General features: G+C 37.0%; 1 protein-coding gene across 1 annotated transcript; it reads right to left on the bottom strand.

The window, feature by feature from the left end:
- Nucleotides 1-8227: 8227 nt before the first annotated feature.
- DCAF16 (DDB1 and CUL4 associated factor 16) lies at nucleotides 8228-11835 on the bottom strand. The gene has a single exon (XM_033105899.1). The coding sequence runs from the start codon at nucleotides 11568-11570 to the stop codon at nucleotides 10920-10922; it is 651 nt and encodes a 216-aa protein (XP_032961790.1). The 5' UTR covers nucleotides 11571-11835; the 3' UTR covers nucleotides 8228-10919.
- Between the last annotated feature and the right edge of the window lie 7534 nt (nucleotides 11836-19369).

Here is a 19369-nt window from a genome sequence, read left to right as displayed (position 1 = left end):
AGAGTGTTACTACCAGAAAAAGACAGAAAGGCCTAATTGTCAGGTAAAGATGAGGCCACCTTCAGGTGACAGCTACATCATCTCTAAAATGCCATTCGTTGTTGACATTCTGGTCCCATGTATGTTCTGCCCCAGAAGCACAGATGAAAACCACGGCTGTCAGTAGGCCGTGACAGCCATTCCTGCCCCTGCACATTTCTGACAGGGCAAGCATGTCCGGGGCATCGTCCATCTCTTCAGCCCCCTTTTTCAATTTCAGCTGTGGTTCTCCTAACCGCACTCTCAGAAGTGAAGGCTGGTGCAGGCCTAAAACTGCGTCAGAGGATTCAGGTAATGTGGTCCTTTGACCTCCCTGGCCCCCTATCCTGAATATCTTAACCTTTACCATACCTTCCAATTGACTTCTATTTAAAAGTGATTCAATAAACCAAGTGCTTTGAGCTTCTTAATTTGGGATGTAAAGTCTCCTGTCTATGACCTCTGGGATAGCCTGCCGGATAGAGTGTATTTGGAGGTTACCATTGCATCAAGAGAACTCCTACATAACATCATACATGGATCTTTGCACAGTTGTGCAAGTATTTCCGTAGGAATGAATCCTCGAATAAACCCGTTTCAAACAGTAAGCAAATTTTAAATGCTGATAGATTTGCTATACTGTTCTCCAGAAGTGATTCCAATTTACACTCTCAATAGTGCACATAAATGCATGTTTTCCCACATCCTCGCCCAAACTAGCCTATATTGATCTTCAGGTATGTTCAAATAAGTGAAGAGTGTGTCCCCTACACCATTTGTTTACTAGTAGGGCTGTTGGAACACCTTCCCACAACCTGATTAGTTGCTGGAACTAAACCTTTTGTGCATTGCTTTTTGCCTGCTTTCTTCCTTACGTTGAAATAACTTTCTAGGTCCAGGATGCAGCTGCTCTTGCCCAGGGTACCAGGTCAGCAAACTGAAACTTGGGTAACTTTGTGTCCTTAAAAATGCTCTGTCTGACCGGAAATGCAGTGTATCCAGTAAGCCAATCCCCAAAGGCCAAGCCAACTCTGGGCTGTGTACTCATTTCCTTGTTCCTACTCACCTCAAACAAGGTTGACTCTGTGGCCCCAGCAATCAGATATTTCCTTTTTTTCTCTTCCTTGTTCTTTATTCTTTATCCTATATAAGCTTCTGGCCTTCCGCCCCATTCTCCAAATGGAGACTGTTCCTTTCATGAAAGGTTAAATAAAGTTTGTTTTTATCACCTATAATAAATTGTCTTCTTTAGTCATTTTTAACACTTATTACAAGATTTTTCTTTGTAGGGGCTTTTAGCACTTTGCCTATAATAAACATTGCAAACATTTCCCCCAGTTAGTAGTTTAGCTTTCTTATGTTCCATAAACATTTTGAATTTTTATGTAGGCAAATCTATGTATTGATATTTCCCTCTTACATTTTCTGGCTTTTGCATCATGCTTAGAAAGGCCTTCCCCATCCAAGATTAGTTTCTCCTAGCACTTTTATGGTTTCATTTAAAAAAAAAAATACTTACATTTTTTATCTAGCTAGGATTTATGTTGATATATGGAGTGAGGCTGGAATCCAGACTTATGTTTTTCCAGATGGCTAAGCAGTCGTCCCAACAGGTATTGAATAATTCATCTTTACCACACTGATGGTCTAAATGCCGCCTTAGGTGATTTCCTGAGTGGAAATTTACCAAGGTAATCTTTTAGCCTTTGCTTAGTAGTTTTTTTCCTAATCAGTTAAGTAGCACAAGTAACTCTATCGTCATTACTACTAATATACTTCCATTATTCATCTAAAAATGAGATCGTATTCTTGAGTATTTCCCTTAACACTTTTACACAGAAGGCTGTTTTCCCTACCCTGCCTGACTTATTCCTACTCATCTTTCACACTAGTTTGCATGCCCCTAACATACGCTCTCATGGCTTTACATTTCTATGAAGCGCCTATATCATTTCATTTTTGAAAGCTACAGTTTTCTGTTAAACATCCTCCTTTTTTTTGAGTGAACAATTCAAGAAATGAGCACACAGCTTAAACTGGCATTATGCTTTTATTGCTATCCTAACACACATTAGCTAGTACCAGGGTTTCATTAAACGTAGCCTGGTATCAGGTCTTCCATCTTATAACCACAGGAGGAAAATAAAAACAAAACCCACTTGTCACAAAATAGCAACATTTGTCCGTGAGATTACAGTATATCAGCATATACTGAAATTACAATATATCAGCATAACACCATGGAACATGGCATTTTAGAATAAAATGTTTTGTGGCAATTATAGCCAGATTATGGTAACATTAATACGATCACCATGAGCTCCACAAATTGTTTTGGAAACGGTCTGTGGGCAATACGAGTCTAGGGCTTCTAGCATAGCTAGTCATATTTTACATCTTCCTACCTAAAATTGTTAGTGGTGACCAAGGTGTGAAACACAGGAATAAAAAGTTGAGTATATGGACTAAGAGCAGTCAGTGGCACAAGCAGTCTTCCCAATACCTGAAACATTGAACAACCAACTTACAAAGTACATTAGACTTCCCCTTAGGGTATGAACCTATCAGCTCAGTGCTGCTGCCTTTCTGCTCTCTCTCTCTAGAGTTCAAAGGTAATTAAATAACAGAACTCTCCAACACTCAGAAAAGGAATGGAACTGAAGCTTTTTAATTCTCTTCATTACAAAGTGGCAGAGTGCTCGGTATTCAATGGAAACTCGAAAGTTTTTAACTGAATTATATTGGTAATACGGGTGACCCATGGTTGAATATTTCAACACAGCCATTTCTTAATTTCCCTTTCTGGAATTCACCACTGCTTTTTTGTTTTGTTCTGTTTTTTTAAATTTTTAAATCACTTATGTTGTCTCAGCAATACAAATCCAAGTATAGGCCATAATATTGATGGAGCTGGACCCTCTCAAATTTTGGTAACCATAAAAATTATCAGGAGCTTGTTATAAATGAATGTTTATGACCCTACACATCAGAAATTTTGCTTTAGTATCATAGTAGGTCTGGTTAAGGCATTTTAAACAATCACTTCAGTGAAGCTTTGTGGACCATCCAGACCCCACAATGAGAATTGCTTTAATGATGCAAAGAGGCCTTGTCCCTCTATGTGTTTCCCTCTATGTGGTTTTGCTTCATAACATACCCTATCACACAGCAATTTCACTCCTAGTTGTATACCCAAGAGGAATGAGTACACATACTCACAAAAAGCACAGGGACTAGAAAACTGCAGCTTTATGTGTAATAGCCCTGAATTGGAAATCAAATGCTACCAACAGGTGAACAGATACATAAATTATGGCATATACATACAGTGGAAGTCTACAGCAATAAAAAATGAACCACCGATACATGCAAACACCTGGTTGAATCAGATATTACACGGATGAAAGAAGGCAAGTATAAAACAATACATACTGTACGATCCCATTCACATGAAGTTGAGAACAAGCAAAACTAATCTTTAGAAGAGAAGAGTGGGTATTTTGGGGATAGGTATAGGCTGGGAAAGAGTGCTAGGGAATTAGAAAGTTTTTGTGCTTTGATCTGAGTGTATACACATGTGAAAAATCATCAGCTACCTATGATTAGTGCACTTTATATCTTTCACTGTAGGTATGTTACCCTCATTTAGGAAAAAAGGGCAGCAGAACAAATAGGTCTGGCATGGTTTACTCAATAGATTTGATGACACAAAAAGAACATCACCACACATAATCATTTACAATTAAATCAAAATTTATTGAGATTATGTAATATTAATATAAACATGGTATAGAAAAACCCTCAACCACAATTCATAGTAAAAAAATCTAAAGTGTTATGTGATAATATTATGGACCTGTCACTGCATGTAACTATAACTTGATAGCAAAAACAGTATGGAAGATGAAAAATATGAAATTTCAAAATATTATTTTTAAAGTAGATAATACCTTATGCTTTTGAGCCCACAGAGGCTAAAATTTAAATGAAGTAAAATTTAAATGAAGTACTGCTGTAGATTATGCATCATTTGTGTAATTAAAAGAATTTTGAGATTTGCCGAAGCAAGGGACAAAGTTCCTTTCACAAAATGTTATAGAATAATATTTTTTCTGAAAAGATTTTCTGCAGTGTTACATCTTATCGAAGGTGAGCACCTATTGCAATTGTTGAGTATGATGCCTGGAGGATCAATCAAAATTGCTGACGATACTACAATTGCACTGTATTTTTAATGGCAAACTTCTAAAATCTGACTACTAAAACTATAATAAATTTTAATAAAATTTCAGATGTGTGACACACTGACACTCCTCCAAAAGTGTGTATTTGGTGTACTTCTAATTGCCTCATTTTATCATTAACCTAGTTTCCTATGTACTTTATTCTTTTCCCCTAATTCCCCAAGATCTGTCTCAGTCTTTCATACATTTTCCATATACCAAACACTTTGTTCCAAGTTTTCTAGAGACATTCTTCCTGAAACCCCCATCCTACTTACTTGACACAGTTGTCAGTCTGGGACTTTCCTTCATTGCATTCCTTTGTGAGATCTTGTTTTCAGGATCCCATGACTTCTTACTTAGATTACTCCTTTGTTTTGGTGAAGCACATCCTCCAGTAGCCTCCTAAGAAAGGATACATGGTAAGGAAAATTTTGAGACCATGTAAGTCTAAACTTTATTTTAGCCCCACACTTGATTGGATTGTCTGGATACAGTATTCTAGATTAGAATTAATTTTTCCTCTTAAATTTGAAGGCCTTGCTTTCAGTCTTCTAACATCCAGTGTTGCTACCAAGAAATCTAAATGCCATTCTGAAAACATCCCTTCATGTAAACCTTGTCTTTCCCCTTTGGAAGACTTTAGGATCCTTTTTAACCCTAGTATCCTGCAATATATGCTCTTGTGTGTTTTTTAATTCACTGTGCCAGGCACTAAAGGGATCCTTTTAATTTAGGAGACTCATGTCTTACATTTTTGGGAAATGTTATCTGTTTTCTCTTCACCTCCTTTCTCTGGTCTCTCATTTTGGGACTTTTATTAATCGTATGTTGCATCCCATTCTGATCTTCTCATTTTGTTTCCATCTCTGCCTTTTCGTTCCACTTTCTGAAATTTCTTCATCTTATCTTCCAATGTATCTATTGAATGTTTAATTTTGGCTCTCCTATTTTTCCAGTACTCTTTGATTGTTCATTCTGTATAGCATGCTGTTATTTCACGGATGCAATATATTCTTGTTTCTGAGAATATTATCGCTTCTTTGGAAGTTTTATGTTCCCTGCATTATTTCCATTTTTTTTTCCAGGTTCCTTTGTTTTGGTATTCATCTTACATTGTTGAAGGTATCCTCAAATATCTAGTGATGCTTGGCTATCAGTTTATTATGAGTTCAAGTGACTGAAAGCTGTGTATAAATGAGCAGGCTTGTGGGTTCTAGGTTTCACTGTAAGAAATAATCAAGTGGCAAGCTGTGTTTTTAATTGTTCATGTTTCTGGATGGGGTGGGCAGGGCTGGGTATAAGCCTGGCTGCCAGGTCATGTAGCTGGGTGCACAAAAGGGATTGATGGCTCATGATGTTCAGAATCCCGACATTCTCGACCTTTCTGTTTTCAGTATAGCACCTCACTGCCACCACCATTCTCCTCCACATGCCAGTTCTAAGTCTAACTGGGACTTTGGTTCAATTTCTCCAGAGAATAAGCCTCCAGTCTTTGGCTAGAATGAGGGATAGTCACTTCGCTACAAAAAGAAGGCAAACATAAACTTTCAAATAATCCCCTTGTTTCGAACTTTACTGTTCACCTCCACCTTCCAGGGTAACTTGTGCTTCAAATCCTTGAGTCTTTTGGGGGTTCTGGAAGGAAAACATACATGTTCCAAATTTGTGGACCTTTTCTGCAATTAAGATTGGCTTCCAGAACTGTGCTACCTATCAAGTATTTAAATTAAAAAAAAAAAGTAATACACTTACTCTTTCGCTTCATGGCAAAAAGTAAGTTATGCTTAAAACACACACAAAAAACCAACAAACCCAACCTATCTATTACCGAGAAAGCATTAAAAAATTATAAAAAATGTCTGGAAATGTTTTAAGGGTTGATTATTTTAGCCTAATACAATGTCTTTTGTAAAAACTCTCATATCTGCAGCTGGGCTTCCTTCTCCACCTCTCTGCAACCTTGGTCACTGTGTTAGTCTCCCTCTCCCCCATCAAGTATGTGGAGGTAAGAAAACGCCACATACTGGGAAGAACCACTCTTTCCTTGCAACAACTACACTACTACAACCGGCTTAATCAATGCCCCTAACACATTTATAAGGCTGCCAGATAAAACACAGGATGCCAGCTAAATCTGAATTTCAGATAATGAATAATTGTTTATCTAGTATAAGTATGCCCTATATTCCATAGTTTATCTGAAATTTATTTGGGTGCCCTGTATTTTTATTTGCTAGATCTGGCAACCCAACACACTTAAAGAAAACAATGTGTCATAAGGAGAAAGTGACTAACTAGGTTTAAGGAAGGAAACTGGGATCTGGACTAAAGCATTCAAGCCACTGGCAAATTGTGCATTATTACCAGGTAGGTAGCCAGGCCTAACACCATATAACCCACTTTGCGGTAAGTCCCTATGGAATGCATAGGCTCTGGCCAACATTAATGCTTTTACTGTAGGAATTTAGTCTCCGGATTATGGTTGGCCTCTTGTCACCGGAACTCTGCCGCCTTATGGAGTCATTCTGGTTGCTCAGGGTCTTTTTGATGGGAGATGGCCATGGCCTTGGAATGTTTCTATTGCTTGGGTACCTCCCACAGGAAGTTGCCCCCAGTGGACCATTGCCTAATCAATACATTGTAAAACACTAGTTGATATACTAAAGTGTCAGTATTTATACTTGACACTGGATGGAAGGGTAGCCTTAAGCAAGGGCTTAGCAGTTAATCTAAACATAATTCCCTCCTCCCCACCCCCAAATAAGAAGACATTACCAGCTCCTTAATTTACAAACTGCAACACTTATTTTCAGACTCTTCCATCTGGTTTCTGTGGAAGTCTTGACATCACAACAGCGCGGTTTCTATGTGTACTCGGAGCTCAGTTTTAATCTTGTTTGGCTGATCAGGATATAGTCTCCTAGATGACTGATTATGTCCTACTCCAGGAAATAGGGCATCACTTTCCAAATGACCCCAGGAACTTTCACATCATGTATCAGTCATGTCTTCCCAAATCAACTGCCCAAATGCCAGTCAACTTACTGTTTTATGATCCACCCCTAATTTGTCACTAACATTTTAAACTGACTCTGTGCCTTTTACAAGCAACAACTCTGGTACTGTCTGCCTGCCACACTATTTTAAATTATTTATAAATCTGGCATTCCTTTCCTGTATCTCATTGAGAAGAGCTGGTCATAGCTCTCACAGCTAACAGGAGCTGGGCAGCTAGCAAGTGTCAGGTCACTGTGGTATCCTTATCCTGGCCATTTTCTTGGTCTCACGTCCAAAACTTTTACATAATTCTACATGCTACCAAATGAAAGGAAGAACATAGAAAATCGTATACAATGATCAGACTCAAACATAGAGCAATTACCTAAACTTTAAAATTGGCGAAGATATACCATAGATTTCCCTTTTGATAACACCAGGTTGACAAATACCTAGTAGTTTGTGTCACCCAGTAAAGCTCCCTCAGTCCAGTGGATATTGCTCATTGACGGACTTGGATGCCAGCAGTTCGCACAAGGTTGTCTCATAAAGTCAGAAGTTACCTATACTTTCTGGGCTTTTCTATATAACCCAGCCATGCGAGCAAAATACTTCTGGCCCTGATCCTTTGTATGCGACTACCTTGTGAATTTAGCATATACATCTTAAATCTATGTACAGAATGCCTATATATCTACTCCCTTAGCTGACTTTCCCTTTTGGGGTTTAATTGTTGGAATGTGCCCTCTGCAGGAACTCACACAACATTTGGATGGCTGCCCTACTTTCAAATATTTAAGGGCCAGTATAAGGATTAGGCTTAATGTGACCCTAGAGAGCATAAATGGCATCAGTGGCCAAAAACTTTGGGATAATTTATCTTGGTTCAATGTTTTAAAACTAATTTCTCATGTATATTATCTTACTTAATTTCGCACTCCCAGTGTCTGGGTTATAGTAGGCATTCTGTCAGACGCAAGACTAAATTTCTAAGAAGCGATATTTAAAACTAATGGGGCTGCTTCAAAAGATAGTGAGTTCTCTCACATTGGAGTCAAAATTAGAGAATCATTTATTATAGAGATGTCCAGTAAGAAAATAACCCAAGTGACTTCTGAGGTTCCGAAATTACTTTAACAATCTACTGTAATATCAAAACACTGTTTTCATTAGAGAAAAATTTGTTTAGATGGATAGTTGTGACAGGAGCCCAGGAGGATAATCCCCTACAGCTGGCCTAACATCTGCCCTCATCCTGCCGTGTATTTTTCTCCTTCTCTTAGGAAGGTGATGGGTTTTAAAGACCTGACTGTGGTCTCCAGGACTCAAGGTAGCTGGACAGCTTCAACAAAAAGAGGCTGCCTATCTGTATCGAGAGAGCAATAGCTTTAAATAACATTAATAAATCCACTGTTTAGAAATCCTGTTTCCTCATTCCTTTGCTAAATAGTTCTATAAATAAAAAACACATGTGCCCATCTTTATTCCAATTATGGTGATTGCATTAAACCAAAGGCCCACGTAGGGCGAGTATGAAAGTGACAGTCACCCATAACCCCACATCTATGGCACACAAAAAGAAATGAAGGCTTAAGGCTTATTCAGATGCCTAGCCTTTTGTGCAACCTTAACAAATGGGTTCAAATCTGGGTCTTGACTCAGTATCTCACTGTATCTTCTTCAGATATGTTTCTTTTCTAGAGCTGCCAAGTCAGCTCCTATCAGACACTTCATAGGGACAGATACTGTACCTTTGACTTTATTTAGCACTTAGTGCATGTTGAATATGCCTTAAGCAAAGCAGGAGCTATTTCATTTGAGAATAAATGACCGTACTCTGATCAGCATGTACAAAGCTGTTGGTTTATTCAGCCGCAAAGCTGGGGAAAGGCTTCCTTTAGGAGTGAATAGCAAAAATGCGTTTATGAGCAAGGCACTTACACACACACACACACACACACACACACACACACACACAAAGGAGAGAAAAAGGAACATATGGTTACATAAACATCAACATATTTTAATTTTCAGACCTCCCTATCTCTTCCCACCTCCCCCTTAAAAAAACAAACAAACAGGTTGTTGTTAACATTTTAAAAACCAGTTTCACAGAATATCTACTACATAAGAACAGTTTCTGATATATTCAGTTACACTAACAGTATGATATGGTTTCAGTTCAGTAACTTTCCACTAACAAATGTTTTTTCTGCCTACAATTCCCTCCTTTTTCCTTAAGACAACTAAGTCTCAGCAGAAATACTCATCAGGTTATAAACAATCTTCTGTCTCCTTAAAGTTGTTACAATTATAGGATTTGTGAGTCCATTAAAGTTTCAATTTTTTGATGCCACATTGTATACAGCACTTAATTATGGAGATTAGGAAACAGCTAAACTAAAACAAGGAAGAGGAGTGTATCTTTAAGAATCTATTTCCTGAATTCTTTAGATGTCCAGTCAACCAGGATCATTCACAGGGTTCACTCTTTATTGTAGGTGGGTGAAAAGATTTAACGGTCTCATGCATGTTATGTATGTTGTTTTCTACGTTCTGACTCATCTTAATAAGCACAGCAAGCAAGACTCATTTACAAGGGTCATACTCTTCCTTGTTCAGCTAGATCTAAAGATCACCTATGCAGAAAAACAACGATGCTAAAAATCTCTAACTTCAGATGGTACGAGGCTGAGATTTTTTGGTTGTAAGGTTTTTAAAGTTAGAAGTGTTCCTGGAAAATTTGCATGGATGTGGAAAGTGCATAAAGTACTGCTCTCGACACATACAGGCGAAACAGTTAATCCACTAGCAGTTAATACTGAAAACATATGCTCTCTTAACCCTTTCCCTTTGGTTTTTTAGGATGTTTTATTTCCTCTTGACTAAAGTCTGGGTGCCACAAGGCAGGAAACATATTTCCCATAGAACAGGTGTCTGTTGAATCCCCAGGTAAGATCTTATCAATTTATCTAGAGACAGCTTGGTGGGACCCTATAATAAAAATGTTTATGCTGTAACTGCAGGTACTGAAATAGTTCTGGAGTAGTGTTGGCCAGGTTTGAAACAGCATCCTGTCCCCTCAAACAGGAACCCCTAAATGGTGCCATATGTAGGCTTATCTAAAAGAGCCGAGATAAATCATATTCCCACCATTTTCTTTTGTCTATTTATTCAATTTAATTCAACTACCTCCCTAGAAATTAATGTTAGAGAACAGTATGCTCAGGAAGGTGTTACTAGGAGTAGCTAACTCCCCACTTTCCACAAGCCGTTCTGAAGGTTGGGTAGCAAAAGGGGTGGGAGCCACCTTTCTCTTCCCATTAATAATTAGATATCTAGCTAGAGTCCCTTCAGACAGGCAGAATAAATTGGGGGGAGAACTGAGTGTGGAGAATAGTCAACTTAATCTTTTGCAATATGGTCCCTTTTCACTAATTCTCCATTAAAGTTCTCATTATATCCACAGGGTCTGTCAAAGGAAATACTCAAAATGCACACACTCTATAGTTGAGTTATGGGACTCTTGGGTATATATTCAGCACTTGGTAGACCTTCAGCTTGTCAGGACGGCATAGTTTGGTTGAGAAGGCATTTGTTTCTCAACTCTGGGCTGTGTAATTTTGTTCTCCTTTCTCAGTTAGCAACATGAGAGATCTCAGAACAAATGGTGAATTCTTATAGTGATGTAGTTAGGAGTTTGTTAACTGCCTTTTGGAAGTCAGTGTAAGAGTAAGTAGTGTTGATGGGTTCAGTGCGGGTTGTTTCCTTAACCGTTTTAGTTAACCAGCCACAGCAACAACCAGAAACACATGAATTAGGAACCTGTTTTAGGTACTCAGGTATGGGAGTGGCTCTGCTCAAGGTTCGGCTTAACTGTTTGGTGGCAAATTGCAGTGCTCCATTCAGAGTGGCATGATCTCTAGAAAGCCGGCTGGGACTTGTAAGGGGCTTCTGAAAAGGTGGGACTCCACAAGAAGCCAGAGGAGGCCATTCAGGAATTGGTTCCAATCTGGGGACGCAATGGGAGCAATGAGAGAGTCTCAGACCTATCTCTCGAAGTATATGGACTGGTGTGCTTGGATCCAAGAGTTTAGCATGATATAACCAGGAATTAGGATTTAAAGGTTTCCAAGTTGTTGAATATTTTAAAAGGCACTTAACCTGCCATGCAAGACTCTCAAGAGGGGTTAGGTTGGGCACCACGGGGTCCTCTTCTTCAGAGGAGTCCCACTCTTCCTCAGAACTCTCATTTAGGTAGTTAGCATTTTCTTCTTCCTCACTTTCTGATTCTGATAAGGGGTCAGGAGAGGGATTTCTGGGACCCATTAGAATAGAACAGAAGGAACCAGAAAAAGGCAACAATTTAAGCCAGCAAAACACTAACACTGGCAACTAGAAACAAAAGATGAAAAATCCTTTCAACAAAACAAGATTAATTGGTCTGTTTCTCCATCCGTCACACACACAGTATGCCTCTGGCTTGTACCACTGTGCAGTTCTTCGAGATTATGTCGTATATTCTTCACTTACAAAGAAGACATCTCAGTTCTCAGGACCAGTTCAGTGTGTAAAAGTGTTAGTCACTTACCAGTGGCACAGGTCAGAGTCTCTCCTTTAAATCCTGGCTACCCAAGAAGAGATGAGGTCTTCATCTAGGCAAGCTGATTTTCTCAGTATGGTCCCAACTGGTCGTGATATTGTGAAGAGATGCTTGTGTCCTCTATTTTGTTGGCAGGGATGTTATATCTACTTGGTAATTAAAAGAAACTCAGTGGTTGCCTTCGCTGTCTGCTGGTGTAGCAAATTTTGTGCAGGGGGCTGGTGGGTTAAGTTGTCAAGGACATCTGGTATGCATGGATCCGATGTTTTCCATTGGTGGTACAAATGCCCTCGGAAACTGGTGCCTTAGCTGTTGGACTATCTGGAAGGTAGCCTTAACCTGTGAATGAGAAGACTAGACACATGATATTAAAGCCTGAAAGCATGGGGTAACATTACTGCCCATCTAACTGTCCATCAGTAGCCAAGAACATAGATGCTGAACAAGAAGCCTTATTGGCTTTCCCATCTCTATCTCATAGCTTAGGCAGATGTTCCTGTTGTGAATGGCTCCTAAAATCACAAAATTGGGAGGGGGAGCCCGGAGACATTTTAATCCTTTGTTGGTACATATCTGGGCCCATTTGTTTTTTAATATGCCCAGAAAATTACTTCTGCAAAAGCAGACCCCTTATGCCCCAAACTCCAAATAGAGAGCTATTAAAGGTATGTTTTTAGCTTTAGATGTGCTTGTTGGGATTAGTTTTAGGGTACCTGTCCTGGTTGTAGAACTGCTAGGTGTTAAGACTCTTGCTGGGACCCCAATGGATGTGGTCATATGACCCTGCACTACAGGTATGATAAGATGGCAGGTAGAAATCTTATAACATTAGGAATTACACTGAATGTAAATAGGTTAAATTCACAATTAACAGGCAGACAGACTGGATTAAAAAAACAAAACAATATGATAGAGAAAGACACTTTAAAGCATAAAGACACAGAAAGGTAAAAAAATAAAAGGAAAAAAAAAGATGTATCAGGCAACTGTGGACCAAAACAAAGCTGAGATAGCAAACTTAATATCCAACAAAAAAACATTTTAAGCCAAACAATACAAGAGACAAAGATGGACAATACCACTAGTAAAAAGAACCGGAGAAAGTAATATACAGTTAAATCCTCTCTTCACATTTTTGATAAGCTCTTCAACCTTAAGCCAAATAATGTTAAAATTGGTAAAGCCAATTTTATCATAGGCTAACTGATATAAACAAGAGTTAGGTTCCTATGGCATCTCATCAATGTTATAATGAAATGACATTGAATGAAATGATGTTATTCAAGGACCTGCTGTACTCATCATATAAATATATGAACCTGGAAACACATCCTCAAAATTTCTCAAGTAACAACTGATAGAACCGAGGAGGAAATATAAGCAGGGATATAAGAAGCATGAAAAACAGTTAACATATTAATATACTTTGGATACAGAACTCTATACCAAACACATATTTGAGTGCGTGCGCGTGCACACACACACACACACACACACACACACACACACACACCCCATGCATTAAGTTATAAAGTATAACTAGATTATTAAAGGTCAATTTCATTCAGACTAAATTCTCTGACAATGCAATAAAATAGTAAAGATCAGTTAAAAGCCATCTTATGTTGGGGAACGAAGTAACTCATGGGTTAAAATGGAAATTATAAAGGATATTAAGAAATATTAAAACTGAATAATATAAACTCCTGAGGAAAATATGTGGGACATGGCCATTGAAATATAGCTTTGAATATACTGATGAGAAAACAAGGAAGTTTAAATATCCACAAGTTAAGCATTCAATTCAAGATAATGGAAAAGAGCAACAGCAAAATAAGCAGGGAGGAAATAATAAAGTCAGAAATGAAATAGTACATAAAATGATAACAGAGAAGTAAACTATTTTCTGAAAATATGAATTTAAAAAATCAAAAGTGGTGCAACTTGTCAAGAATGTGATTCAGAAATAACAGATTAAAAACAGAAAACATGACATATATGCTAAAACATGAAAATCTAGATGAAATGGCTAAATTCTAGAAGAACATAAAATACTAAAATTTGTAAAGGAATAGGTAACTTGAATAGACTAGCAAGTATTAAAGAAAATGAAAAGGTAACAATCTCCTATTAAATACACCAGGCTCATATGGTTTTATAAGTGAGTCCCACTAAATTTTCTAAAAAATTAATATCTATTTTATATAAGTTGTTCCATAAAAAATTAAAAAATCATATAAACTGACTAGCTCCTTTTATGATAACAAAATATTAATTTCAAATCTAGATATAAACCAAATAAGAAAAGTACAGGTTCATTTCACTTGCAAAAATTACAAATATTACCCAACAAAACTAATAGTGTATTAAAGAAAAGAATACGTTATAATTATGTAGAGCTTATCCAAGGAAAGCAAGAATACCTCAATTTCAGAAAATTTATAAATATGTCACCACAGTAATAAATAAAAAAAACATATATCAACTGTGGATATTTAACTTTTAGTTCCCAATCAACACCTACTTATGCTTTAAAAAACAAAGCAAAACACCCTTACCAAACTAACAAGAGAAAGTTACTATCTCAACTAGTAAAATTAGCAACCAAAAACTTTCAGCAGATACTACCCTAAACGAGAAACTTCATATTCCCTTAAACAATTAAATTACATATACGGAAGACAATGATACTGACAAAGAACCAAAAGTTCTGATCAATGTTATAATAAAAGAATAAGTGACAGGCATAAGAACTGGAAGAGAAAAAAGCTATTAATATACAGACGATATAGTCATCTAATTTAAAAAAGGCTAACATATAAACTATTAGAGCTAATACAGAAGCTCAACAAAGTCCCTAGATCTGAGATTAATCTGTGAATATTCATTAATTTATTTATATAGCACTTACTATTTGCCAGGTACTATTCTAGAAAGTGCACAAATGTGAATTCATTTTAAATTCTCCTACCAACCCTACAAGTACTTTTATTGTTCCCATTTACACATGAGGTTTAAGCTACCTGCCCAAGGTCATGCATCTACTGAAGGAGTCAGGATTTGAACCCAGTGACTCTTAACTTCTACATCAGTAATACTAACCAGAAAATGTATTACATAAATACCTTGCACAAAGTGAATCACAAGACCAAAAAATGACGAATTCAATCACATCAAAATTAATCATTTCTGGACTAAAGACATCAAGAACAAAGTTAACTACAAACCAAGAACAAAAATATCCAATTTACAGAAGAGAAAATCCACATGCCATGCACCATGAGTAAAGAGATATTACATTATTCTATTAGTTTTGTAAAAATTAGAAAGCTGGAAAAAGTCAAGTGTTAGTGAGGAGGCTAAAGGAACCCCTTTAGGAACCAGCACCGCTGGTGGGATTACAGACTGGGATAACCTTTCTGAAGAGCAATCTGGCAGCACTACATAGCCAAACTATTTGCCTATCTCTTGATCTAGCAATTCTACTTCTGGTACATATAGCAAAGAAATTCTCATGAACCTAACATGTACTCTGATGCTTCATCTTTGATGGTAAGGAATTAGAAGCATTCTAGGTTTCCATCACTAGAGGAGTAGGTAGGTAAAATGTGGAAAAAGCACAATTAGAAGTATACATTGCAACATGGCTGGACTAAAGGCATAGCGCTAACTAAAAAAGGAAAAAAAATATCAACATCCCATTTATGTCATTCTGTAGGAGTGATTTCCAAAATGAAAGTCAGTAAACATCTCTAGTTTTAAGTACACACTGAGTTGCACTAATGGTATGGCTTAATGTCAGTAACATTCCTTTAAAGAATACTTCTCTATCTTCTATACATTCTTTTTCTCTAATTCAGTTCCCACAGTGTCCGGCACATATTAGGGGCTTAGGAAGTTTTTTGAAAAAATTGATGAGGGAAATGATGAAGGACTGCTGTAAATAACTATATAAGCATGTTCTATTTTTATTTTAGGGAGACAAAAATCCCAAATTATATTTAAGTGACTTGGTAATATGTTGGACAAAGACAAATTAAACAATTTTTTAAAAAGCAGGATCAACAAAATGATGCTACTAAAATAATATAAAGGGAACTGCCTACATAACTTCATCTTTAAGAAGAAACATGAATGCAAATACTTTTAAGTTTGTAATATTATTACCTAGCTCAATCTGGAAACAAAAAGAAAATTCAAAACATACCATAAGTCTTTATTTTATTGAGAGAGAAGCTGTTGGCTTTCAATTCTGTCCTCTTAATATTATTATTTTCATTTCAACCAGATGCCATCTGCAAGATTGAGTATATTTCAGTCATTGTATTAAAGTATGCTTTAAAAGGCTCACTCCCCTTTTTTAGCAGCAATAAGACAAAGTCTCTGTGAAGGCATAAGTAAATTCGAGTGAATGCATAGCTATTATTCCTTTACATTCTATGTGCATAATTTTCCCGTATCAAAACTGAATTAGCCACACCTACTCTATATATGCTATGTATAGTTTACCTTTAAAGAATAATTTTTCTGTAATTTTGGAACTAAATAGCCTTACCATACAAATTCTTTAGTTTTGTTATTTCTTCAATTAAACTAAGTTTACCAAGGACAGGGAAAGAGTTGTTCCCAAAGTTGCTATTCTTTGTTCTTTTTTTCCCATAGCACTAAAAGTCAAGAAGTAGGTAAGCTTTAAGAGAGTGAGACTATGAAGTTTAAATTTAATACAGCATCTTTTTTTTTTTTAACCAGCTTGAGGTATGACTGAAAATTGTATATATTTAACACATTTTGATGTGACATAATTATCACAAACTGTGCAATTGTCACAAACTAATTAATATATCACCTCACAGTTACCATTTTTTTGTGTGTGGTAAGAACACTTGAGATCTAATCTCTCAGCAAATCTCAAGTAGACATACAATATTAAATTACTATGCTGAACATTCGGTCTCCAAAACTTGTTCACTTCATACTTGCAAGTTTGTACCCTTTGACCAACATCTCCCCATTTCTTCCACCCTGTGGCCACTGGTAACTCTCATTCTGTTACTATGAGTTTGACTTTTTTACATTCCACATATAAGTGGGATTGTGCAATAATTGTCTTTCTGTATCTGCCTTATTTTACTTAGCAGAAAGTCCTCCAGGTTGACCACGTCGGTGCAAAGTGCATTATTTCACATCTCCTTTATCCATTCATCCATTCATCCTTAGGTTGTTTCCTATCTTGGCTACTGTAATGCTGCAATAAACACTGGAGTGCAGATGTATCTTTGAGATATTTTCTTTGATTATATAGCCAGAAGTGAGATTGCTGGATCATATGGCAGTTCTATTTTTAATTTCTTGAGAAACCCCCATACTGTTTTCTATAATGGCTAATTTACATTCCCACTAACATGTATAAGGGTTCCCTTTTCTACACATCCTTGCCAACACTTGTTTTCTTTTGACTTTTTGATAACAGTCATCCTAACAGGTGAAAGGTGTTATCTTTCTGTGGTTTTGACTTGTCTTTTCCTGACAAGTCAGAGATGTTGGTTAGTGATGGTTAGTGATGTTGAGGACCATTTCATATATCCGGTGACCATTTGTGTGTCTTCTTTGCAATAATGTCTATTTAGGTCCTTTGCTCATTTTTTTAATTGGGTTGTTTTTTTGCTGAGTTGTATGAGTTCCTTATATAGTTTGGATATTAACCGCCTTTGAGATATATAGTTTGCAAATATTTTCTCCCATCCCAAAAGCTGCCTTTTCATTTTGCAATCTAGTATCTGTAAAAAATTTTTCTGATTATAATGTTCAAAAATTACTGAACAAAAACATGTTATTAATCCTAAAAAACAAAAACCTAATCAATATATAGTTAGGCTGACCTCTGGTGGTCAGATGCCTCATCCTTCAGTAAGTGACAAAATGGTGTGAAGTCGTCTTTTATTTTTGGCAAAAGAGCTGAATAAAATAAAAGAAATAATATTGTTAGAAACTTCAAAGTCAAACAAAGCAACAAAGGTAGCAGGCATCCAAACCATAAAAAAAGCTGAACAATTCAAGACCACAAAATACCTCCAAATACTAGTTTGTTCTAATTTTTAGTTTACCAGTTGAGTTTACATGAAAAACAAATGGTATATACAGTGGTTCGCAAAGTAAGAATAGTTGTCTGTTGAACACCTGAAATGTGGTTAGTGTGAAATACCCAAGTTCAAAGACTAAGTAGGGAAAAAAACATAAATTAACTCATTATTTATGTTGATAACGTTGAAATTATTAACATTTTGGATATACTTGGATAAAAAAATTAAAGCTCTCTCTAGGTTTCTTTCACCGCAGCTTTCCAGGCATTCCAAATTTTAGCTATGGGTAGTGAAATCATAAATGTTATCGGTATATTCCAAGCATTCTTAGGCGTCTATGATTTTGCTCTAGCTGATTAACCTAAAATGCCTTTTCAGAAATTAGACACGTATATAATTTTGAATATGGGCAACCCAAATACTAGCATATTTATTACTTTAACATTTGAATACCTACAATGTTTCAGGAATTAGGAATACAGAGCAAGAGAATGAATGAATAAATTATGGCAAATTCGTACATTAAATACTATAGCAACCTGTATGTGCCTCAGTTTTCTCCTCTTAAAAGGAGATAGAAGTTACCTTACAGGGATTGTTTGTAAGGATTAAATGAAGAGCTTAGAACAGTGGCAAATAAGGTGTAAATTATTATTATTAAAGTATCAATATGAGTAAACCTCAAAAACAATACTGATTGAAAAAGCAAGTTGCATATATGGTTATTTATGTAATTTTAGAACACGAAAAAATACAGTATGTTTATGCAGAGATGTATTCATATATCGTTAATACATAAATATTAACAGTAAATTCAGAAAATCCGTTACTACTGGAGAGGGAAGGTGATTCAATAGGAAAAAGATGCACGGGCGGCTTTGCAATCTATTTCTTTAGCGGGCTCTAAGTACTGAGATGATCGTTTTGGTCTGACATAATTCCACAAAAACCAAGTTTAAAGGCTTAGTTCCTGCTCGAAAGCACTCCAAATTTCTTTATCTTAACCACTATCCTAAACACTTTTTTCCCCTATTCTGTGTTCTTCTTTGTTGAATGCATTGCCGTTATACACCTTTTTGAAAGCTGGTACATCTAGAATAAGCTGCATCTAAATTAAATCGTGCCTCTTCGCAGCGGTTCCCCGATTGCCTCCCTACTTTGCAGACCTTCCACCAGCGGAAGACCCAAGGCTTAAAAAGACGGCCCGCCTCCATCAGGAGGCTTCCGAACGGCCCCCTCAGCAGACCCCGGGACGTGTCCTTTATCAGCAGAGGCCAGGCCGCTGCCCAGCCCTCCAACACACCCTATCTATCCCTTCTCCATGGATCTCCAAAGGAACCCCTCCTCCCGGGATCCCTCGCTCCCCTTCACTCGGGGCAGGGATTGTTCCCCTCAGCAGATTCCCTGTTCTCACCCATGTAGGATCTTTTTTCTTTCTCGCCTCA

This window comes from Rhinolophus ferrumequinum, chromosome 5, assembly GCF_004115265.2.
Source record: "Rhinolophus ferrumequinum isolate MPI-CBG mRhiFer1 chromosome 5, mRhiFer1_v1.p, whole genome shotgun sequence".
Classification (NCBI taxonomy): Eukaryota; Metazoa; Chordata; class Mammalia; order Chiroptera; family Rhinolophidae; genus Rhinolophus; species Rhinolophus ferrumequinum.
This window is presented reverse-complemented; position numbering and strand designations above follow the sequence as displayed.